General features: G+C 45.0%; 2 protein-coding genes and 1 long non-coding RNA gene across 3 annotated transcripts; 1 reads left to right on the top strand and 2 right to left on the bottom strand.

The window, feature by feature from the left end:
- Positions 1-7,449: 7,449 nt before the first annotated feature.
- SAT1 (spermidine/spermine N1-acetyltransferase 1) lies at positions 7,450-10,830 on the bottom strand. Its single transcript, XM_005593177.4, has 6 exons — positions 10,586-10,830; positions 10,294-10,345; positions 10,120-10,203; positions 8,562-8,663; positions 8,429-8,469; positions 7,450-7,977 (listed from the first exon to the last, which is right to left on the bottom strand). Exons 1-6 carry the CDS (start codon positions 10,649-10,651, stop codon positions 7,807-7,809), a joined length of 516 nt encoding a protein of 171 aa, XP_005593234.1. The 5' UTR covers positions 10,652-10,830; the 3' UTR covers positions 7,450-7,806.
- On the bottom strand, positions 10,295-10,830 carry LOC135969257 (uncharacterized). Its single transcript, XM_065538560.1, has 2 exons — positions 10,586-10,830; positions 10,295-10,345 (listed from the first exon to the last, which is right to left on the bottom strand). The coding sequence occupies exon 1, from the start codon at positions 10,723-10,725 to the stop codon at positions 10,636-10,638; it is 90 nt and encodes a 29-aa protein (XP_065394632.1). The 5' UTR covers positions 10,726-10,830; the 3' UTR covers positions 10,295-10,345; positions 10,586-10,635.
- A 128-nt stretch (positions 10,831-10,958) lies between these two features.
- Positions 10,959-24,629, top strand: LOC123571322 (uncharacterized). The gene is made up of 3 exons (XR_006695478.3): positions 10,959-11,445; positions 16,861-16,994; positions 24,434-24,629. It is a non-coding gene; the product is annotated as an uncharacterized lncRNA (long non-coding RNA).
- Positions 24,630-24,917: the final 288 nt, after the last annotated feature.

The raw sequence follows: 24,917 nt of genomic DNA, 5'->3' as shown, positions 1-24,917 counted from the left end.
GAGATCGAGACCATCCTGGCTAACACAGTGAAACCTCGTCTCTACTAAAAATACAAAAAATTAGCCAGGCATGATGATGATGGTGGGCACCTGTAGTCCCAGCTACTCGGGAGGCTGAGGCAGGAGAATGGCGTGAACCCGGGAGGCGGAGCTTGCAGTGAGCCAAGATTGCACCACTGTACTCCAGCCTGGGCGACAGAGCCAGATGGAGTCTCAAAATATTTAAAAAAAATACATAAAAATTAAAAATAAATGGTTTGTTTTTACTCTCATAAATGAAGAAAAGCCAGAATCTAATTCAATTTCCTTTGACTCCAAGTCAAGAGTTCATCAGACCCAAACTCCCTCTGGACCACGTCTCTGCAAACAGAGAGATTTGTTGTTGTCGATTTAGCTGTTTTGAAACCATTTTTATTGTCGTTGTTGTTATTGATTTACTGGATAGAAGAAAGCAGTATAAACACTGAGGTGGAAGAAGATAGTGTTGGCCCACAGCTGGTGGAACACTTCCTCAGGGAAGCCTGGAGTGAATGCCGCCACTCTCAAGCCCCACTTTAAAAGGATCTCCCTGCTGTGCCCGTGTTATTATCAAAACAGAGAACTGTGAACACCACCTGCTCCCAATAAATGTTGTTTCCCCTGGGAACCGCTGAAGCTCAGAATTACCTAGCCATTGATGTCAGGTCTGGGGGAGGAAATGTACTAGATGAGCCTGGGACAACTTAAAAGGGAAGAAGTTAACAAAGGCTTCTGGGGTCGCGTCCAAAGGACTCAACTCTGGAGCCAACTTGAAGAAGCTTTCACTGGACAATTAGGGAAATCTGAGCTTCAATAAGAAAAATAATGGCAAGTAATTAAGATACAGGAAATGCTAAGAGTCCTTGAGTTAATAATGATACTTCAGGCCGGGCACAGTGGCTTATGCCTGGAATCCCAGCACTTTGGGAGGCTGAGGCGAGAGGATTGCTTGAGTTCAGGAGTCCAAGACCAGCGTAGGCAACTTGGTGAAACCCCGTCTGTATATTATTTAGAAAAATAATAATGCTACTTGGAAGGAAAAAAAGCCTCATTGGAAGATGCTGGGGGGCACTAAATTCATTCTTTTGAAAACTAGTAAATAAAAGGGAGTAATTAAGCATTTATTCTGCCTCTTCTGGGTGAACTGTGTACCTCAGGGTAACAAAATATAAGATGGGGGAAAGTTCTCTTATTTTAATAATAATAACAACAACTTTTTATAGAGACGGGGTCTCACTATGTTGCTCAGGTTGGTCTTGAACTCCTGGGCTCAAATGACCCTCCCACCTCGGCCTCCCAAAGTGCTAGGATTACAGGTGTGAGCCACGGCGCCCGGGTGGAAGTTCTCTTTATAGAAGTATTCTAGGTCATAAATAAAGAAGGAATGGTAGAATTTCACCATTTTGCAACTCCTAATGAATCAGCAGACCTAAGTATTGGTATCAACAGCTGCTAGCAGCACAGAAATGACCAGGCATTATTTGCTTCTTGAGGGGAAAAACATCACCTATGAAATATTCTTGCCCAAAACTCAAACCTGAATCTGATCAAGTCTTATCTCTGATGACTTTGGCACTATTTTTTTTAACCAAACAAAAGCAGGCAGTATTGTATACTGGTTACAGCAGGATTTTTCAAACTTGAGCAACACAGACTCCTTTTAAAAGAAAAAGATATAGGGCCTGGCGCGGTGGCTCACGCCTGTAATCCCAGCACTTTGGGAGGCTGAGGTTGCCTGTTCAAGACTAGTCTAGCCAAAATGGTGAAACCCCATCTCTACTAAAAATACAAAAAAAATTAGCCAGGTGTGGTGGTGTGCGCCTGTAATCCCAGCTACTCGGGAGGCTGAGGCAGGGGAATTGCTTGAACCGGGGAGGTGGAGGTTGCAGTGAGCCGAGATCGCACCACTACATTCCAGCCTGGGTGATAGAGCGAGACTCTGTTTAAAAAAAAAAGAAAAAAAAAATATTCTCACAGACCCTCAGTGGTGCTTGAAATTATTATTATTATATTACTATAATTATACACTAGATGTGAATATTTTGTGTTTACTGCTCCTCTATAACTGTAAAACCAGTGTCTATTTATAAATCAAATACAAACACAATTATCAAACTAATAACATTCAAATGAACAATGCTGACTTAATGTGATGGAAGATGTTTTTCTGTAATGAGTTGCTGCTTGCAAAGGAACATCGTACTGACTGCTTGGGCGGATATTCTTTGATTTCAGCACTGTATGGAGTGAGATGACAATTCTGCCTTGTTTTCTAAAAGCTTTTGAAAAGGTTCTTCTTTAGGCACTATGATATGACTTCACTTGGTTTCGCTTGGCAAGAGCCAAGGTGAACAGCATAAACACAAACTGAAATGGTTGTACTAACAATTGTGACCAAGATTCAGTTATAAACTGCAAACTGCTTTTCCAGATCAGTGGGTCTCAACCCTGGCATCACCCCTGGCATCACTTTTTTTTTTTTTGAGACAGAATCTTGCTCTGTTGCCCAGGCTAGAGTGCAGTGGTATGATCTCGGCTCACTGTAAATTCCACTTCCCAGGTTCAAGCGATTCTCGTGTCTCAGCCTCCCAAGTCACTGGGTTTGCAGGTGCATACCACCACGCCTGGCTAATTCTTGTATTTTTAGTACAGGCAGGATTTCACCATGTTGGCCAGGCTGGTCTCGAACTCCCAACCTCAAGTGATCCATCCGTCTCGGCCTCCCAAAGTGCAGGGATGACAGGTGTGAGCCACTGCACCAGGCCCCTGGCATCACTTTGGTATGTGCATAAAAATAGAAGTAAATTAGAAATCTCTCTCAGGGTGGGGCATTAGTATTTTTACAGTGCTTTCTAGGCCATTCTAATGTGTAGCCCATACTGAGAACCACTGCTTTTGATTATCCAGAAAATGCTTATACTGATTATTCTTTGGAGTAGAATCACACAGAAACACCGTATTCAATCATTCTTATAGAGACTGTGAGGTCATGTGAGACTATGGCAGGAAGCCCCAAGGGTTTGAGAAATTGGTTTGGAGCTTGATTCCCAGGTCTAGTTGTGTGACCGTGGGCAACTTAACTTCTCTTAGGTTTAGCTTCTCATTGTAAAAATAAACTCATAATTGTGCCAATCTCATACAGTGGTTGTGAGAATTAGATGAGATAATAATGTATACAAAGTGCTAAACTGAAAGCCTGGTTCCTGATTAGTGATTAATACATGTTAGCTCTTATCACTAGTTTTTTTCTTTTTCTTTTTTTTTTTTTTTTTGAGATGTAATCTTGCCCTGTCGCCCAGGCTGGAATGCAGTGGCGTGATCACGGCTCACTGCAACCTCCGCCTCCCAGGTTCATGTGAGCCGAGTTCGCGCCGCTGCACTCCAGCCTGAGCAAGAAAAGCGAAACTCTGTCTCAAAACAAACAAAACAAAGATGGCACCAGTCAAGGAAACAGAATTCTAGGAGCAGACATGGTCACCTGCAGACTCAGAGGAAGGCCTTGGCTGTGACAGGGAGGAAGTTGCTTCACTCCTAGCAGGAGAAGTGGCTGGTTTCCCAGGGCGTGGCAGTTCCATCAGTTGCTGGTGAGCAGCCACTTGCTTCAATGAACCGTGATAAGCAGCATCCATTATTCTAGGTCCTCCTGGGTCCCCAGTGGAAAGGAGACTCACAGGAAGGGGTAGAGTGGGTCAAAGGCATTAATAAATCATTAGATTTCTTCTGAATTGTTTCTTCAGCATTTCTGTAAAAAAAAAAAAAGGCTCTACTTTCTTTCCCTAGAAAGACTACTCTGTGGAATGTAAGCAGTTGATGATCTTGGACTCTGGTTTTCCATGTTTATCATTGTTTGTTGTTTCTTTTCAGATAATTTCCCTGTAACATGTTTTCTTACTTGCCTGGTGACTTCAAACTTTATAGATTTGCTTTATAGTTCAGCTTTTTAAAAGGTGTCTTTGTGCCGGGCGCGGTGGCTCACGCCTGTAATCCCAGCACTTTGGGAGGCCGAGGCGGGCGGATCACAAGGTCAGGAGATCGAGACCACGGTGAAACCCCGTCTCTACTAAAAATACAAAAAATTAGCCGGGCGCGGTTGTGGGCGCCTGTAGTCCCAGCTACTCGGGAGGCTGAGGCAGGAGAATGGCGTGAACCCGGGAGGCGGAGCTTGCAGTGAGCCGAGATCGCGCCACTGCACTCCAGCCTGGGCGACAGAGCGAGACTCCGTCTCAAAAAAAAAAAAAAAAAAAAAAAAAAAAAAAGGTGTCTTTGTAATTGAGTTCAGCTAGTAGTGGGCTAATGCTGTGGTGTTTCAGCTTCTTTTTTTTTTTTTTTTTTGAGACAGAGTCTCACACTGTTGCCTGGGCTGGAGTGCAGTGGTGCAATCTCTGCTAACTGCAACCTCCGCCTCCCGGGTTCAAGTGATTCTCCTGCCTCAGCCTCCTGAGTAGCTGGGATTACACGGGCCTGCCACCATGCCTGGCTAATTTTTTGTATTTTTAGTAGAGACGGAGTTTCACTATGTTGGCCATGCTGGTCTCGAACTCCTGACCTCATGATCTGCCTGCCTCGGCCTCCCAAAGTGCTGGGATTACAGGCATATGCCACTGCTCTCGGTCGGTGTTTCAGCTCCTAAATTTTAAAGTTGGCTGGGTGCAGGCTTACGCCTGTAATCCCAGCTCTTTGGGAGGCCAAAGTGGGAGGATCACTTGAGGCCAGGAGTTGGAGACCAGCCTGGGCAATGTAGCGAGACCTCATCTCTACAAAACAATTTTTTTAAAAGAGGAAAAGCTGGGCGTGGCGGTGCGTTCCTGTGGTCTAGCTACTTGGGATGCTGAGGCAGGAGGATTGCTTGAGCCCAGAAGGTCAAGGCTGCAGTAAGTTGTGATCGTACCATTGCACTCCAGCCTGGGCAATGGAGTGAGAACCTGTCTCAAGAAAAAATAAAATAAGGCCGGGCGCGGTGGCTCAAGCCTGTAATCCCAGCACTTTGGGAGGCCGAGACGGGCGGATCACGAGGTCAGGAGATCAAGACCATCCTGGCTAACACGGTGAAACCCCATCTCTACTAAAAAATACAAAAAACTAGCTGGGCGAGGTGGCGGGCGCCTGTAGTCCCAGCTACTCGGGAGGCTGAGGCAGGAGAATGGCTTGAACCTAGGAGGCAGAGCTTGCAGTGAGCTGAGATCCGGCCACTGCACTCCAGCCTGGGCGACAGAGCAAGACTCCGTCCCAAAAAAAAAAAAAAAGAAAAAAAAAGAAAAAATAAAATAAAATTAAAATTAAAATAAATAAATTTTACACTTAAGGGACTTCTCTAAAGTGGATACAAAAACTTCATAAAAGCCTTCGTTTTCACAACACTGGGCCTTTAAGGCTAAGTTCTAAGAAAGAAGAGAAAACAAAGACTTATATTGTAACTTGGTGGTTAATTTAATTCATTCATATATTTAACCACAGTCAGCATGTAGTTGTTTTCCTCTAAGAGGCTCACTTTCCAAAACACAATTTGCAAAATATCTTACTTCTCCACAAGGCTCTTTGTGTTTGGTTACCCTTTTATTTTTGCCAGAGTTTCTCTTATGTAGTTACTCGCCTGCCTAATAGGCCCCTGGTTGATAATTGACTCTGTAAGCCCGTTTTCATGGCACGCTCTCTGAGTCACCAATAAATCCCAAAGCCCTCCTGTATTAAATATAATACAGGGCTACATCTTTATAAATGGCTACCTTCTAATCTAGGAAGCTGTAACAGACACTGATACGAAGGATTGCAGGAAACCTTCCCTTCGCCTGAGGAGCTCAGTATGGATTTCCTGGAGAACTCCGAGAGATACAGAGCATTGTTTTCAGGTATCTGACTTCTTTTGGAAAACATTTATCTTGGACTTTAGTCTACAGTGGTTCTTATCAACTACCATTTTCATTATTGTGGAAATTAGTCAGTTTAGGAATTTGGGCCAATGCAATGAATAGTGAAAGGAGTTCACATATCTAACGGGAAAAGGTCTTTTCTTTTTCATTTCAGTCCTTAAGAAAGCATTTGTTTACTTCTTTACCCCCTGGCAGTTTTAAGGGCTATTGTTTCTCTGCTCTAAAAATCCATTGTATTAACACAGGACTACAAATTCACCCTCCAAATAAGATGTTAATTTATCTGATTTATACTTGTGTCCAACTGGAGCTTTTGTTTGCAAGTTTCTTGTAAAAATGTGTACTTTTTCAGTACACGTAAGACACTAATTTCAGTGATCCACTTTACCTTCAAAATTATCTTGGTCAGGTGCTACGGCTCATACCTGTAATCCCAACACTTTGGGAGACCGAGGTAGGAGGATTTGAGACCAGACTCGGCAACTTAGCGAGACCCTGTCTCTATTAAAAAATCAAAAAAATTAACCGGGCATAGTGGCATGCACCTGTAGTCCCAACTACTTTTGGGAGGCTGAGGTGGGGAAATCGCTTGAACCCAGGAAGATAAGGCTGCAGTGAGCTGTGATCACACCACTGCACTGCAGCCTGGGCGAAAGAGTGAGACCTTGGCTCTATTAAAAAAAAAAAAAAAAAAAAAAAAAGGCTTGTGTTGCATGAGGTTTTGGGGGACAAGATGTTTTTTCTTGATTTTCAATGTTTCATCCCACCTCCACATTTTACTTGTGTAATGATGAGTTTATTGAGTGAGACCTTGGCTCTATTAAAAAAAAAAAAGTCTTACGTAGCATGAGGTTTTTTAGGGACAAGATATTTTTTCTTGATTTTCCATGTTTCATAATCTCATCTCCACATTTTACTTGTGTAATGATGGGTTTATTCATTGTGGGCCTGTTTCTAACTTGGTTTTCAGCTCTTGAAAATTCCGTCAGATGCAGTGTATAATGTCATCAATGTAAAAAGCCATGTTTTGCCAGGTACTGTGGCTGACCCTTGTAATCCCAGCACTTTGGGAGGCTGAGGCGGGTGGATCACTTGAGGTTGGGAGTTCAAGACCAGAGTGGCCAACATGGCGAAGCCCTGTCTCTACTAAAAATACAAAAATTAGCTGGGTACGATGGCACACGCCTATAGTCGCAGCTATTCAGGAGGCTAAGGCATGAGAATTGCTTGAACCCAGGAGGCAGAGGTTGCAGTGAGCTGAGATCACTCTACTGCACTCCAGCCTGAGCAACAGTGAGACTGTCTCAAAAAAAAAAAAAAAAAAAAAAAAGTCATGTTTTACATGTTGCTAGGTATAAAACCTTGATAGTCAACTGGTCAACTGGCTTCTATCCAGACTCTGTTAATACTGGAGTAACACATGACCATAAAAACTTTACATTGGGTTAAAAACTATTTTGAGCAATTCTATTTATCCAATGGCGTTTGTGGGTCATTTTTGTCTTCAACAGTAAGAAAAATGTGTAAGAAATAAAGAATTAGTAAAAATGCTTACACCAAACAATTAAATCAAAGAGTAGTTTATTAAAAAAGAATCAAAACAGAAACTCTAAGTACCAGTGTGTACATTGTACACATTTAAATGACTCACGAGAATGAAGTTTTTTTTCAAATATATTAAGATCACACCACCTTGTTGTTTATCGAAAGATATTCAAGGAGAAATATCTGACTCTCCAAACTGCATCTGAGATTGCCACTTTAAAACAGACCTCATTTCAAACATGCAACAACGCCACTGGTAATAAAGCTTTGGAATGGGTGCTCATTCTATTATTTCACTACAAACAGCATAGAAAGCAAGATAAGTTGGGAATTTATTCTAAAATAGAATGGAGGTTGTCATCTACACCAGCACTCCTCACTCCTCTGTTGCCATTTTTAGCAAGTACTGCTTGTCGATCTTGAACAGTCTCCAACCCTCTTCACTGGACAGATCAGAAGCACCTCTTCTTTTGTAGAAGTTGATGGATGGTTCATTCCATTCTGCTACCAGGAAGTGCATGCTGCTGCAGCGACACTTCATCGCAACCTATCATGAGAGAGTAAAACACAAACTCAGTGACGTTTCAACCTGCTTGCAAGACCCAATTTTTAGGCCGGGCGCGGTGGCTCAAGCCTGTAATCCCAGCACTTTGGGAGGCCGAGACGGGCGGATCACGAGGTCAGGAGATCAAGACTATCCTGGCTAACACGGTGAAACCCCGTCTCTACTAAAAAATACAAAAAAACTAGCCGGGCGAGGTGGCGGGCGCCTGTAGTCCCAGCTACTCGGGAGGCTGAGGCAGGAGAATAGCGTGAACCCGGGAGGCGGAGCTTGCAGTGAGCTGAGATCCGGCCACTGCACTCCAGCCTGGGCGACAGAGCGAGACTCCGTCTCAAAAAAAAAAAAAAAAAAAAAAAAAAAAAAGACCCAATTTTTATTCCATCATTAAAATAATCCAGTAAACTTACAAATTTGGAAACCAAAAACTAAGACATACCCGGCTTAGATTCTTCAGAATTTCTGATCCTATGCCAAAGCCTAAAAAGAAAAAGTACAATTTAAAAAGTCATTGTAAGGATTTATATAACCCTGAACTCTCTTCAGACCCTCTGCTCCGAACTCAATCGTACCTCTATAATCACTCATCACGAAGAAGTCCTCAAGATACAGTAACTTGCCAATCCACGGGTCATAGGTAAAATAGTACATGGCAAAACCAACAATGCTGTGTCCTGTAATAAGAGTATCACATGAGATGTGGAGAAGGAAAACATTTCATAAAAGTTGCAGCTGCAGAATCAGAGGCCTATCATAGGTTTAAAAAAACATACATGCATGTATTACAGAAACAAACAGCCACGACTGTCTCATGATTGTTATGTGAGTGCAGTCCAGGCCACTGCTGGATGATCTCACTGTTCTGAAAACATGTATTTGCAAAAAGCACACATCAGAACTCACTGAAGTCAGGCTACAACTGTGGACTGGCCACTCTGCAGTCTGCTGGAAGCTCACACTCAGGAAGCGAGAACACTTTCATTACTTGCCAGAGCAAAACTGCTATGGTTTTAAACTCAACACACACATTATTCACATCCTACTGGTATACTGGTATGTTGACTTGGGAACAAGTCAGGTTTACACGGCAGTTCAGAATAGTAAATATTTGGAAGTTTACAAACTCTTGCTTCCTTAAAGGTCAGAACATCAGGCCAAAGTACAACGTTTAATTTCAGAACTTGCCTTCCAATTTACACATTTTCAATTTGCTCTCCCCATTTGTTGAGTCAGAAGAGGCAGCACTGCCCAGAAACAGGTATTACATAACATGCACATTACTTTAAAAAGTACTCATTCCGTGTTTTCTGCTCATTTCTTCTAGCCTGAGGAACAGACGTCAGAAAAAAAGCAATCACCCAAACAACTTCCCCTTTTAGCTGAGCTGTCTTCTGACCAATCAACAGGGATCAGCCAAAAAAAAAAAAAAAAAAAAAAAAAAAAAGGGGCATCTGACACCCTCTTAACAGGTGTCTACTATTCCAAATGGAGGCAAAGGTTTCAAATTAAACTTTCTAGCCATTTTATATTCCTTAGCAAACAGACAGGAAGCGAGTATCATAGTGGGTTTCTGATCTACCATGTTTGAAGTGTGTGATAATAGGACCTTACCTCATTTATCATGATCATCTACTTTATTGTGTAAAGGATCTTTTAGTTACCTCCCCGCCCATCCATGTACACGGAAGGGCCATGTACATGGCGAAGCTAGAGACTGTAACCTGAAGATTGGGACAAATTAAAGAAAAAAATGTGATTTAACACAATTACAAAAACTGTTACTTTAGGGTCAAACAAGAACCATTTTATGAAACTGAATTACAACAAATGACATTATACCTAACTCTTCGGGGTCGCCACAGCACTTGTACTTACTTAAGCAGCTTAAACTCTTCGGAGTCTCCACAGCACTCTGATACTTACTTAAACAGCTCTTTTAACCTGCCCTAGTATTCTCAAGTGCAGCGTATCTAATTTTTTTTTTCCTCAGTAGTTTGAACACTTGCTGGCTATTTTTTCTGTCCAAGTTCTCAGTAACTTCGGCCTGTGTAGTCAGTGGTTCTACACAGCCGACACTACTTCTTACATAACACTCGGTCTCTCTGGCTTCTGTAAAGGGAGAGGGGTTACCTTCCGGAGTCCAGTGCTCTTTGGGCACTTCTGCAACCAGGCAGTGGTAAAAGGGGTGCTCTCCAAAACCATCTTCTAGCAGATCTGCAAGAAGGGGGAACAGGGACGGTAATGGCCTCGGCGAAGGTGACAGGCACCGAACGCTTGTCCCCCGCCCCGCCACTGTTGAATTACCTTTTTCAGTTAAGATTACTTGTTCTTCCATGTATTCATATTTAGCCAGCTCCTGGGGGGATGCACATAGGAGAGAGAAAAGCAGAAAACAAAATGAGGCTCCGGCCGGCCAGCTCAGTGGAAGGGAATGGGGCGGGCGGGGCGGGGTAGCGGCCGGGCCTGGGATGGGCGCAGAAAGGGGAACCGGCTGGGCTCTCACACCGGCCCAGACCTCGAGACGCGAATCACCCCACCCCGGGAAACGGAACCACCTCCACCCTACGCCACGGGAGGAGCTCGGGCTCTCCGCTACCTTGATCAGCCGCAGTATGTCACTGCAGTCGGCGGCAGTGGCTGGGCGGATCACGAATTTAGCCATTTTCGTCTTTTGCTTTTCTTCCCTTTGCGGACCAGGCCCCTGTACTTGAATAGTAGGAGGAGGTGGTTCCTCATTCGTCTCCCGGGAGCGTCCTCTTCTCAGTCAGGCTGGCACCATGACCCAGGGAACCTCGGCGAGTGACTGATAAACCTTAGTCGACCTGCGACTAAGAGCTGCGCACTTGAACATTGACCCGGCTTGGCTTTTAAGCGCAAAGAAGCCCCGCCTCGGGCCGTGAGGTGGGGACCTCTCATCCAATGAGGCCGCGGCCCCGGGGCGCATAGTTTCCTCTCCCAGGCACCACCCTCTCTTCCGGGCGCCCGTGTGAACCCGGAGGACAAAAGTTGGGGATGCGGAGCGCGCTGTGGGATTCGCTAGCGGCGCCCTCTAGTGGCACTTCGCGGAGCCTTGGCAGAAACCCTACTGGGAGCCGGTGTGTCCCCCAGTAACCTTTGCAAATGAAAGAGGGGAATTCCCTCTGCGGCCCCCCGACAAGTGACCTTTCTCTTTTCTCCTTGGCCAGTCAGGGAAGCAAACTCAGGAACCCTGGACTTAGGAGATGGGAGGAAGATTAAAGCGGCAGTTCTCAAAGTGTGATCCGGGAGACCCTGCAGATCCCAAGATTCTTTGTAGAGTTTCGGTGGCAGAACTAGTTTTAGAATAATAGACGTCATTTGCCTTTTAAACTCACAATGGAATTTTCCAGAGGCGACCTGATGTCTAATGATGACACTGCTCTTATGACCAAAGGAATGTGAGCTCGTATATTCTTGCGGTTTTTAGAATTTCCTAAGGTAGGTTATTTAGATTTCCCAATTATCTTTTTTTCTTTATACTTGTAGTTTCTAGAGTTGACAGCATTTTTTTTTCTCACTTTTCTAACCTTCTTATACCTTCTTAAATCTCTGATCTTCCTCGACACTTGATCTTGACACCTTTCCTTCTGCCCGAGGTACATTCTTCATAATTTGCTTTAGTAAAGATTTGCTTTTACTAAACTTTCTCAGTTTTGCTTATCTGAATGTGTCTTTAATTCATCTTATAATTCCTTTTTTCAGACTAGTCAAGTGCAGTAGTGAGAGTAAAATAAGGAGTTTGATCTGTAACTGACTGTGAACAATCAACTGAGATAACTCACTACCTTTGGACCAGCCCATCTTACAATTCTTGAAGGGTTTATTTCACTGTTTATAGATTTTGAGGTTCAGAAGTTTTCCTCTTTCAGCACATTGATGTTATCTGTCTTCTGACTTCGGTTGCTGTTGAAAGTTGTTGTAATCCCTACTTGCTCCATCCTCTATGCTTCATTTCCTTTAACTTTTTTTTGAAATAATTATACATTTACAGAATATGTGATGATGTCATTGCTCTGGTGAGGAAAAAAATATGTGCTTGTGTATTCCTATGTTTTTTACAATTTTCGAAGGTAAGGTCTTTGGATTCCTTGATAAGTATTTTTTTTTTTTTTTTTGGTAGAGACAGGGTCCTCACCATCTTGCTCAGGTTGGTCTCGAACTCCTGGGCTCAAGTGCTCCTCCCACCTCGGCCTCCCAAAGTGCTGGGATTACAGGTGTGAGCCACCGCAACTGGCTGGATTCCTTGACAAGTTTTAACTGTTCTGAAACCAGAGTGTTTGGGAACATTTGGATTCGAGTATAGCTACTCCTGTATTGTACCTCCTGGCCCAAGTATTCAAGCCTTTGTGGAATGAAATGACTTTTCTTTTACAACTCACTTTCCCAGACAGACCCTGCTGAAGGCCTTACTTCGACAGCCCTGCCTGGGTTCAGAAATGAGTCAGAGGATGATTTTCACAGTGATGAAAAGCATAAAAGGGGCCTGCAGTGTCTGCAGTCTGTAGAAGGAGGGATCAGACTATCACCAAAAAACCACCCGTAACATTCAACAAGTGATTCTCTGCCTTTGCTAGGAATATCCTGTATGTAGAAAAGAAAACAGAAGTAGATTCTCTGTTACCCTTCCTGCCCTAGGGGGATTCCATGGTTAGTGAGTCACCCTGGGAGTTTATGAAACTCAAATGTCTTTCTCAAAGATCTTTAAAAATCACTTTGATTCTCAACTGCCTAAGTTACAGCTACTAGTCTTTCCTGACAGTGTTGGCTAGACCTTATGGATGACCAGACGGCTTTTTCCTCCTCTGCTTCTGTCTAAAATGTCAGGACTTAGGAGAGCTTGTTATACATTTCAGTAATGTATACCGGTAACAGTACTGTTACCGGTAACAGTAAATTAGACCACTATGACTAAGCACTAGTGATAGCTGCGTAACTAAAGCAAAACCAAAGCCATCTTCTGTTTGGGTTGCTTAATTTAATAGAACAGGATTGTTTTGGCCAGGCGTGGTGGCTCACGCCTGTAATCCCAGCACTTTGGGAGGCCAAGGCAGGCGGATCACGAGGTCAGGAGGTCAGGAGTTCGAGACCAACCTGGCCAACATGGTAAAACCCCGTCTCTACTAAAAATAATTTTTAAAAATTGGGCATGGTGGTGTGTGCCTGTAATCCCAGCTACTCAGGAGGCTGAGGCAGGAGAATCGTTTGAACCCGGGAGGTGGAGGTTGCAGTGAGCCAAGATCACGCCATTGCACTCCAGCCCGGGCAACAGGGCGAGACTCCGTCTCAAAAAAAAAAAAGAAGAATAGTGATTGTTTCATTAAAATACATTATAATTTTTTCTGTTTATTTTGTTTTTCTGGTTTAAGTTTCTTCTCTCTCTCTCTCTCTCTCTTTCTTTCTTTCTTTTTTTTGATGAAGTCTCACTCTGTCACCCAGGCTGGAGTGCAGTGGCGTGATCTCCACTCACTGCAACCTCTGCCTCCCGGGTTCAAGCCATTCTCCTGTCTCAGCCTCCTGAGTAGCTGGGACTACAGGCACACGCCACCACGCCTGGCTAATTTTTGTATTTTTAGTAGAGACAGGGTTTCACCATGTTGGTCAGGCTAGTCTCAAACCCCTGACTTCAGGTGATCCACCTACCTCGGCCTCCCAAATTGCCGGGATTACAGGCGTGAGCCACTGCACCCGGCCTAGTTTAAGTTTCATGATCTTTTGCTTTGCTTTGTCCTTATGACAAGAAGAACCTATTCTGAAAAACAGATGGTGGCCGGGAGTGGTGGCTCATGCCTGTAAACCCAGCACTTTGGGAGGCTGAGGTGGATGGATCGCTTGAGCCCAGGAGTTTGAGACCACCATGGCAACATAGGGAAACCCCGTCTGTACCAAAAATACAAAAATTAGCTGGGTGTGGTGGCGTGTGCCTGTATCCCGGCTGTTAGAGCTATTAGCCTCCCAGCTTGGGAGGCTGAGGTGGGAGGATCACTTGAGCCCAGGAGGTAGACGCTGCAGTGAGCCATGATCATGCCACTGCACTCCAGCCTGGGTGACAGAGCGAGACCCTCTCTCAAAAAAACCAAAAGAAAACAGACGGCTAAAAAAGCCCACTGTGACTGTGTTTGTGGACATGAAGAAGCCTAGAACCCTAAGAAATTTGAATGTTTTTCGTGGCAGTGAATCACATTATACTTTTCCATTGTCATGAATGGATAGATGCAACCAGCATTACATTTATATATTTATTATTATTATTATTTTTTGAAACAGAGTCTCACTCTATTGCCCAGGCTGGAGTGCAATGGCACAATCTCGGCTCACTGTAACCTCCGCCTCCTAGGTTCAAGTGATTCTTCTGCCTCAGCCTCCCACCTGCCACCATGCTCAGCTAATTTTGTATTTTTGGTAGAGACGGGGTTTCACCACGTCGGCCAGGCTGGTCCCAAACTCCTGACCTCAGGTGATCCACCTGCCTTGGCCTCCCGAAGTGCTGGGATTACAGGTGTGAGCCACCACGTCCAGCCATACACACACACACACACACACACACACACACACACACACATATATATATATATTTATTTATTTATTGAGACGGAGTTTTGCTCTTGTTGCCCAGGCTGGAGTGCAATGGTGTGGTCTCGGCTCACTGCAGCCTCCACCTCCCAGGTTCAAGCGATTCTCCTGCCTCAGCTTCCTGAGTAGCTGGGATTACAGGCATGTGCCTCCATGCCCCACTAATTTTGTATTTTTAGTGGAGGTGGGGTTTCTCCATGTTGGTCAGGCTGGTCTCAAACTCCTGACCTCAGGTGATCTGCCTGCCTCGGCCTCCCAAAGTGCTGGGATTACAGGTGTGAACCACTGCACCTGGCCTATTTTTTTTTTTTTTTAAGAGACAGGGTCTTGCTCTGTCACCCAGACAGGAGTACAGTGGCATGATGATAGCTCACTGCAGCCTTGAACTCCTGGGTTTTGGCGATCCTCCCACCTCAGCCTCCTGAGTAACTGGGACCACAGGTATATGCCACCATGCCCGGCTAATCTTTACAATCTTTTGTAGAGATGGGAGTCTTTATTTTCTTCCTTTCCTTTCTTTTCTTTTCTTTTCTTTTTTTTTTTTTTTTTTTTTTGAGACAGAGTCTTCCTCTGTCACCCAGGCAAGCTCTGCCTCCCAGCGTCAAGCGATTCACCCACCTCAGCCTCCCGAGTAGCTAGGATTATAGGCGTGCACCACAACACCCGGCTAATGAGATGGGAGTCTTTCTATGTTGCCCAGACCGGTTTTGAACTCCTGGCCTCAAGGGATTCTCCTGGCTTAGCCTCCCAAAGTGCTGGGATTACAGGCATGAGAAATCTCATGCCCAGTGTGGAATTTATATTTAAAATGACATATACAGCTCCTGAACAGCAGGGGGAAAAATGGCGTGAAAAAAGGGATTAATTGTCTAGCATTTGGAAAACTTTCATTTGGTTAGTGAGTCAGCAGATGAACATGTCTTTACTGAGTCTTAAGCTAGGTACTTGGAAGTTTTAAAGGATGACCAAGTTTTGAAACCAGACCTCAGAGTATACACGTTACTTTTAGAGATGTGTGTGTAGTTTTTACAGCAGAATTTAATCTTTGTGAGAAAGAGAATCCCTGTAACTGAGGAGGACTGAGTAGAGGAAGAGTAGTGGGAAGGGAATCAGCCAAGGCATTGTCTTAGGCGGTTTGCCTTAATTGTCTCATTTGATCCTTACAACTATTTTTTTTTTTTTTTTTTGAGACAGAGTCTCGCTTTGTTGCCCAGGCTGAAGTGCAGTGGCATGATCTCAGCTCACTGCAACCTCTGCCTCCTGGGTTCAAGCGATTCTCCTGCCTCAGCCTCCCGAGTACCTGGGATTACAGGAACGAGCCACCACACCTGGCTAATTTTTGTATTTTTAGTAGAGATGGGGTTTCACCATATTGGCCAAGCTGGTCTTGAACTCCTGACCTCAAGTGATCCACCAGCCTCGGCCTGCCAAAGTGCTAGGATTACAGTCGTAAACAACCGTCCCCAGCTTAATTTTTTTTTTTAATTTTTTGAGAGGGAGTGTCGCTTTGTCGCCCAGGCTGAAGTGCAGTGGTGTGATCTCGGCTCACTGCAACCTCCACCTCCTGGGTTCAAGCGATTCTCCTGCCTCACCCTCCTGAGTAACTGGGATTACAGGCATGTGCCACCATACCCAGCAAAAAAAATTTTTTTTTTTGAGACAGAGTTTCGATCTTGTTGTCAAGGCTGGAGTGCAATGGCACGATCTTGGCTCACTGCAACCTCCGCCTCCCAGATTCAAGTGATTCTCCTGCCTCAGCCTCCCGAGTAGCTGGGATTACAGGCATGTGCCATCACGCCCGACTAATTTTGTGTTCTTAGTAGAGATAGGTTTTCTCCACGTTGGTCAGGCTGGTCTCAAACTACTGACCTCAGGTGATCCACCTGCCTCGGCCTCCCAAAGTGCTGGGATTACAGATGTGAGCCACTGTACCTGTCCAATTTATTTTTTCTTTAAATTTTTAGTAGAGACGGGGTTTCATCCTGTTGGCTAGGCTGATCTCAAACTCCTGACCTCAGGGGATCCTCCCACCTTGGCCTCCCAAAGTGCTAGGATTACAGGTGTGAGCCCCCACACCAGGCCCTATATATATATATTTATTAAACAGGGTCTTGCTCTGTTGCCCAAGCTGGAGGACAATAATGCAATCATGGTTCACTGCAACCACAACTCCTGGACTCAAGCAATCCTCCCACCTCAACCTCTCGAGTGGCTAGGACCACAGGCACATGCCACCATGCCTGGCTAATCTTTAACTTTTTTTTTTTTTTTTTTTTTTTGTAGGGATAGGATCTTGCTAAGTTGCCTAGGCTAGCCTCGAACTCCTGGCTTCAAGGACTCCTCCCGCCTCAGCCTCCCAAAGTGCTGGGATGACAGGTGTGAGTTGCCAAGCCTGGCCCTTACAACTATCTTGTGAAGTAAGTAATAGCTCCGTCTTTCCAGTTGGCAAAACATGAGGCTCAACAGGGGTTACAAAATTGTTAAAGCTGGGACATGATAGAGTTATGAATGTTTATGACTTAAGGCTGGTTTTGTTGGACCAAGGGCCACTGCTCTCTACCATTCTACCATGAACATTTCTTTTTCTTTTTTTTTTTTTGGACACAGTCTCATTCTGTCGCCCAGGCTGGAGTGCAGTGCTGCGATCTTGGCTCACTGTAACCTCCGCTTCCCAGGTTCAAGCGAGTCTTGTGCCTCAGCCTCCGAAGTAGCTGGATTACAGGCACCCGCCACCAGGCCTGGCTAATTTTTGTATTTTTAGTAGAGATGGGGTTTCACCACATTGGCCAGGCTGGTCTGCAACTCCTGACCTCACGTGATCTGCCCGCCTCGGCCTCCCAAAGTGCTGGGATTACAGGCGCGAGCCTCCGTGCCTGGCCCTATTTTCATTTTTTTTTTTTTTTTTTTGATATATACCCAGAAGTGGGATTGCTGGATCATGTTACTTAAATTTTTAACTTTTTGAGGAATCTCCCTACTGTTTTCCATAGCAGCCGCACTGTTTTACATTCCCAACAGTGTGTAAAGGTTCCAATTTCTCTACATCTACACCAGCAGTTGTCATTTTGTTTTCTGCTTATTTTTATTTTGTATTATTATTTTTTAAAGTGACAAGATCTTTGTTTGTCATCCAGGCTGGATGGAGTGCAGTGGCATGATCCTAGCTCATTGAACCCTGAAGTCCAGGGCTCAAGCAATCCTCCCACTTCAGCCTTCCAAAGCACTGGAATTACAGGTGTGAGCTACCAAGCCTAGCCTTTCTTTAATTTTAAAAAATTTAAAAGTATTTTTATGTAGAGATGGGGTCTCACTATCTTGGCCAGGCTGGTCTTGAACTCCTAGGCTCAAGTAATCCTCCTACATAGGCCTCCCAAAATACTGAGATTACAGGCTTGAGCCACCACACCTGGCCACCTTTCAAAAAATAGTGACAGTTAAAATAGATGTGAGGCGATATTATAGTTTTAATTTGCATTTCTCTGATGATTAGTGGTGCTGAATGTCTTTTTATATGCTCATTGTCCGTTTATACATTTTTTTGGAGATATGTCTATTTAAGTCCTTCATCCATTTTTTTTTCTTTTTGGAGACAGGGTCTTGCTCTATCCGGAGTGCAGTGGTGCGATCTTGGCTCACTGCAGCCTCTGCCTCCCAGGTACAAGCAATTCTCCTACCTCAGCCTTCCAAAGTAGCTGGAATTATAGGTGCGTGCCACAATGCCTGGCTAATTTTTTGTATTTTTAATAAAGAAGGGGGTTTAGCTATGTTGGCCAGGCTGGTCTCAAACTTCTGGCCTCAAGTGATCCACCTGCCTCGGCCTCCCAAAGTGCTGGGATTATAGTCATGAGCCACTGTGCCCAGCCTCCTTCATCCATTTTTAAATTGTGTTATTTGTTGTTTTGGGTTTTTGTTTTTTTGTTTTTTTGTTTTTTTTTTTGGAGACGGAGTCTAGCTCTGTCGCCCAGGCTGGAGTGTAGTGGTGCAATCTCAGCTCACTGCAACCTCTGCCTCCCAGGCTCAAGCAATTCTCCTGCCTCAGCCTCATGAGTAGCTAGGATTACAGGCGCCTGCCATCATGCCTGGCTAGTTTTTGTATATTAGTAGAGATGGGGTTTCACCATGTTGGCCAGGCTGGTCTCGAACTCCTGACCTCAGGTGATCTGCCCACCTCGGCCTCCCAAAGTGCTGGGATTACAGGAATGAGCCACGGCGCCTGGCCTAGCCAAAACTTAAGGTCTATTTCCTACCAAGCATTGTGCTTGGGGAGTGTCAAAATAAATATGGCATAGTACCTGCCCTCTGGGGACTCACAATTCAATATTACAAACCCTTAAGGTACTGGTTCTGGTCGGAAAGGATCCAGCCTTCTGGAGAAAAAGGACAGGTACAATTAGAACTGAGGGGCAGATACACGATTCGTGACCCATTCTGTGTGAACTACCTCCTCCGGGCAGCCCTTCCTCTCTCCCCTCCTGAGACTGCGTCTAAAAGGAAGACTACTGCCTATCACTCACCTCAGAGATCAAGCCTTTAACTCCTTATAAACACTTGGGGTATCTGAAAAGTGCAGTCAACCATCCTTAGGCCTCCTAAAGTATCAGCTCTTGGATGGGCGCTTTGGCTCATGCCTGTAATCCCAGCACTTTGGGAGGTCGAGTCGGGTGGATTGCTTGAGCCCTGGAGTTTGAGACCAGCCTGGGCAACATGGCAAAACCCCACCTCTACAAAAAATACAAAAGTTAGCTGGGCATTGTGGTCCATACCTGTAGTCCCAGCTACTTGGGAGGCTGAGGTAGGAAGATCACACTACTCCTAGAACTTAGCTTCTGAAATGCCACTCCTACACATCTTGGGTTTATTCGTTTCTTTTTTTTCTTTCTTTTTTTTTTTTTTGAGTCAGGGTGTCACTCTGTCTCCAAGGCTGGAGTGCAGAGGTGCGATCATAGCTCACTGCAGCCTCAAACTCCTGGACTCAAACAATCCTCTCAACTCAGCCTCCTATGTAGCTGAGACTATAAGTATGTGCCACCTGGCTGGGCACGGTGGCTCACACCTGTAATCCCAGCACTTTAGGAGGCCAAGGTGGGCATATCACAAGGTCAAGAGATTGAGACCAGCCTGGCCAACATGGTGAAACCCCATCTCTACTAAAAATACAAAAATAGCCAGGTATGGTAGTGCGCGCCTGTTGTCCTGGGAGGCTGAGGCAGGAGAATAGCTTGAACCTGGGAGATGGAGGTTACAGTGAGCTGAGACTACGCCACTGCACTCTAGCCTGGCGACACAGCAAGACTTTGTCTCAAAAAAAAAAAGTATCTGCCACCATACCCAGCTAATGTTTTACTTTTTGAAGAGATGGGGTCTCACTATGTTGCCCAAGCTGGTCTCAAATTCCTGGGCTCAAGTGTTCCTCCCACCTTGGCCTCCCAAAGTGCTGGGATTACAGGTGTGGGCCACCATGCCTGCTTCACGTCTTGGGTTTGTATACCTAGATTGTCCTCAGGTTTATGATTCTACACCTGATCTTATTAGAATTCAGTCGAATTTGTCTTTAATTCTCCATTTTCTCTTTGAATTCTGACCCTATCCCACAAGGAGTTTTTTTCCTCCCTAATCCCTCTCCTCTCAGCCTCTTTTCAGAATCATCTGCAAACCAGTTCCAAAAATGGCTTTTATTTAGCCAAGAGGCTCATATAGTCTGAGCAACAGAAAGTAAAGATATATAGTCTGAGCAACAGAAAGTAAAGGTTACGAATATAGAAATTTTTCTGATGCACTCTATCTTCAATTCTTTGAAAATAATCAGGCCAGGTGCAGTGGCTCATGCCTGTAATCCCAGCACTTTGGGAGGCTGAGTTGGGCAGATCACTTAAGGTCAGGGGTTCGAGACCAGCCTGGCCAACATGGTGAAAACTCGTCTCCACCAAAAATTAGCCAGGCGTGGTGGCGCATGCCTGTAATCTCACCTACTTGGGAGGCTAAGGCACAAGAATCTCTTGAAGCCAGGAGGCGGAGGTTGCAGTGAGCTGAGATCGCCCCACTGCACTCCAGCCTGGGTGACGGAGCAAGTGAGACTCAGTCTCAAAAAAAAAAAAAAAAAAAAAAAAAAAAGAGAAAATAATCAGTAAAGAGGGGAGGGGACTAAAACAACAAAATAATCAGTAACGCCAATATGCTAATTCAATTCCATTTAATTCATTTATTGAGCACCTACTATATGTCAGGTATCATGCTAGGTCCTGAGACCACAAAGATCAAACACGGAGAGTTCCTGACTTCCGAGAATTTGCCACCTAGAGAGAAAAAACAGAAATGTAATCAAATACATTGTGATAACTGCTTCAGTGAATAACATACCACATGATCTACAGGAAGCAGCAAACAATTAATTCTGCCAGGATGGAGTGCTAGAGAAGTCTTGGTGACGAGGCAGCAGAGTGGCCTGGAATGCTACAGAGAGGAAGTGACATTTGTGTAAAGAGAAGTGAAACTAAATTAGAGAAAAAGAAACTAAGTTATCCAAATTGAATTTTTTAGTTTCATACTAAACCCTTTATAAGGGGCTAAGAAAATTTCCAAAGAATTAAAGGAAAACATGTTTGTCTTTCTGTTTCACTTTATCATATATCTAAATCCTAATTAAAATGTCATTTTAATTACAGGTACTCATGTGGCTGGGTACCACTGTATCAATGGCCCAGTTGCCAATCTCCTGGTGGGAGATTTCCCTAAGTGACCTGGCAGTGTCACTATTACCACCACCCCACACGAATCTTGTGCTGGAGGTGACTAGAGCTGTGTGTCCCTAGCAGAAGCAGGTGGCATAAGCAAGAGTTCCCTTTTGGTTTCATTTTCAGAGGACCCCAATTGCACACTCTGCAAGAAATAATGTGCCTCTCAGGATGGTTCCAAGCTGAGCCCCAATCACTGAGGGAGATTCACTGCTTGCTAACATGAACTTTATTCCTGGATAAACAAGTCCCAAACCATCTTCTCCATATGCCACCAAGGTCAGGTCAAAACACACATTATCAGCCAGGCGCGGTGGCTCACACTTGTAATCCCAGCACTTTGGGAGGCCGAGGCAGGCGGATCACTTAAGGTCAGGAGCTCAAGATCAGCCTGGCCAACATGGCGAAACCCTGTCTCTACTAAAAATACAAAAATTAGCTGGGTGTGGTGGTGCGTATCTGTAGTCCCAGGTACTCAGAAGGCTGAGACATGAGAATCACTTGAACCCAGGGGGTGGAGGTTGCAGTGAGCTGAGATCACGCCACTGCACTCCAGCCTGGACAACAGAGTGAGATCCTATGCCAAAAACAAACAACACCAACAACAAAAAAGTGCTTTATCAAGTGCGACTCTGTGAGAGACACTCTGCTAGATGCTGGAGCCGTAAGAGTGAAAATAATAGCCTCTGCCCCGGAGGGGCTCAGGCCTGGCTCCTTGATACATTTCACAGATGAGGAAACTAAGGCACTGAACTTTCTGGTTTCTTTCTCTGGGCTGGTTATGCTGTACTCCCTTCATTGAGTATTTTCCTCCCTTCATGAATTTTCAAGAGTTTCACTCTTGTTGCCCACGCTGGAGTGCAATGGCACGATCTCAGCTCACTGCAACCTCCAACTCCCAGGTTCAAGCAATTCTCCTGCCTCAGCCTCCCGAGTAGCTGGGATTACAGGGGCCCGCCAGGCTAACTTTTTGTATTTTTAGTACAGACAGGGTTTCACTATGTTGGCAGGTTGGTCTTCAACTCCTGACCTCGGGTGATCCACCTACCTCGGCCTCCCAAAATGCTGGGATTACAGGTGTGAGCCACCGTGCCCAGGTGCACAAAAGTTTTTAAGTTTGATGTAGTCCCACTTGTCTATTTTTTGCTTTTGTTTCCAGCCAAGAGAGAATCTTACATCATGTAACATAATCATGGGAGTAACATTCTATCACTTATACCATATTGGTTAAAATCAAGTCACAGGTCCTGTCACCACTCGAGGGGAAGGTATCACACAAAGGCATGAACACCAGGAGGCAGGATCATGAAGGCCACCATGGAGTCTCTCAGCCACACATTTATTTATTTATTTATTTATTTATTTATTTATTTATTTATCCTGGCTCCCAGAACTGATGCCAAACATTTAAAGGGCAATAAAAGCCTACTTTTTATTCAACCTTTAACCAATACTTTTTTTCTTTTTGAGACAGGGCTCTCACTCTGTCGCCCAGGCTGGAGTGCAGTGATGCAGATCTTGGCTTACTGCAACCTCTGCCTCCTGGGTTCAAGCAGGTCTCCTGCCTCAGCCTCCTGAGTAACTGGGACTATAGGCACGTGCTACCACACCTGGATAATTTTTGTGTTTTTTGGTAGAGACAGGATTTCTTTTTTTGTTTGTTTTTGAGACGGAGTTTCGCTCTTGTCGCCCAGGCTGGAGTGCAGTGGCGTGATCTTGGCTCACTGCAACCTCCACCTCCCAGGTTCAAGCGATTCTGCTGCCTCAGCTGCCCGAGTAGCTGGGATTACAGGTGCCCGCCACCATGCCTGGCTAATTTTTTGTATTTTTAGTAGAGACAGGGTTTCACCATGTTGGCCAGGCTGGTCACAAACTCCTGACCTCAGGTGATCCACCCGCTTTGGCCTCCCAAAGTGCTGTGATTACCGGCGTGAGTCACCGCACCCGGCCGAGACAGGATTTCTCTGTGTTGGCCAGGATGTTCCTCAAACTCATGGCCTCAAGTGATCCACCCACCTTGGCCCCCCAAAATGCTGGGATTACAGGCATGAACCACTATGCCTGGCCTAGTCAAAACTTATTAAGGTCTGTTTCCTGCCAAGCATTGTGCTTGGGGAGTGTCAAAATAAATATGGCATAGTACCTGCCCTCTGGGGACTCACAATTCAATATTACAAGCCCTTAAGGTACTGGTTCTGGTCGGAAAGGATCCAGCCTTCTGGAGAAAAAGGACAGGTACAATTAGAACTGAGGGGCAGATACACGATTCGTGACCCATTCTGTGTGAACTACCTCCTCCGGGCAGCCCTTCCTCTCTCCCCTCCTGAGACTGTGTCTAAAAGGAAGACTACTGCCTATCACTCACCTCAGAGATCAAGCCTTTAACTCCTTATAAACACTTAGGGTATCTGAAAAGTGCAGTCAACCATCCTTAGGCCTCCTAAAGTATCAGCTCTTGGGTGGGCGCTTTGGCTCATGCCTGTAATCCCAGCACTTTGAGAGGCCCAGGTGGGTGGATCACTTGAGGTGAGTTCGAGACCAGCCTGGCCAACATGGCAAAACCCGTATCTACTATAAACACAAAATTTAGCCGGGTGTGGTGGTGCACGCCTGTAATCCCAGCTACCAGGGAGGCTGAGGCAGGATAATCACTTCAACTTGGGAGGAAGAGCTTGCAGTGAGCCGAGATTATGCCATGGCTCTCCAACCTGGGTGACAGAGTGAGACTCCGTCTCAAAAAAACAAAAAACAAAACACCAAAATTTAGCTGAGCATGGTAGCAGGCACCTGTAATCCTAGCTACTTGGGAGGCTGAGGCAGGAGAATTGCTTGAACCCAGGAGGTGGAGGTTGCAGTGAGCCGAGATCTTGCCACTGCATTCCAACCTAGGTGACAGAGTGAGACTCCCTCTCAAAAAAACAACAAAAAAGAATCAGCTCTTTGAATCTAGGTATAGAGGTTACTCAGTAAGAAGATCATAGTAAATAATTGCCTGTTTGTACACAAAGCATAAGGCACCCTCTCTTTTCTCTGTGGCCTCTGGGTACATGCGGTAGATTTTAAAGTTTAAAATTCAGCTTACCAACCTTTGTACCATTTGTCAACGGGCAATTAAATGTTAACAGTGAATCCAGGAAAATAGAGGATGCTTCAAAGAAGGAAATGCGAGAGTACACTGCACCCAAGCAGCCTCTGGCCTGAGGAACAAGGAACAGACCCATGTTCTGGCCGTGGTGCGAGTGAATGTTTGGCATAGTCTGTCTGCTGGCAACAACAGAGGTTATTACCTGAAAACTCATTCTGGAGGTGGAGGATGTTGGGGTGAGTCATTCCTTTTGGGAGGATGATGGAGGTAGGTGAAGGGTGCAAGAAGATCAAAAGGGGGCCCAGAACCATAGGACTGAGAGAAGTGTAGTACATTTTAGGGTCTCATAAGATTAATTATATGGGGTACTACAGCAGAGGGAAAACAAAATATGCAACCAGCATTTCTTCCATTTCTTTGTGCCTACTGTGAGTGGTATTCCTTGTTTGGCATTTTACAAATGTGATTTCATTTAGTTTTTTTTTTTTTTTCTGGAGTCTTGCTCTGTCGCCCAGGCTAGGGTG

The sequence above is a fragment of the Macaca fascicularis genome, chromosome X (assembly GCF_037993035.2).
Source record: "Macaca fascicularis isolate 582-1 chromosome X, T2T-MFA8v1.1".
NCBI classification, from domain to species: domain Eukaryota; kingdom Metazoa; phylum Chordata; class Mammalia; order Primates; family Cercopithecidae; genus Macaca; species Macaca fascicularis.
The sequence above is the reverse complement of the archived record's forward strand: the minus strand, read 5'-3'. Positions and strand labels throughout refer to the sequence as shown.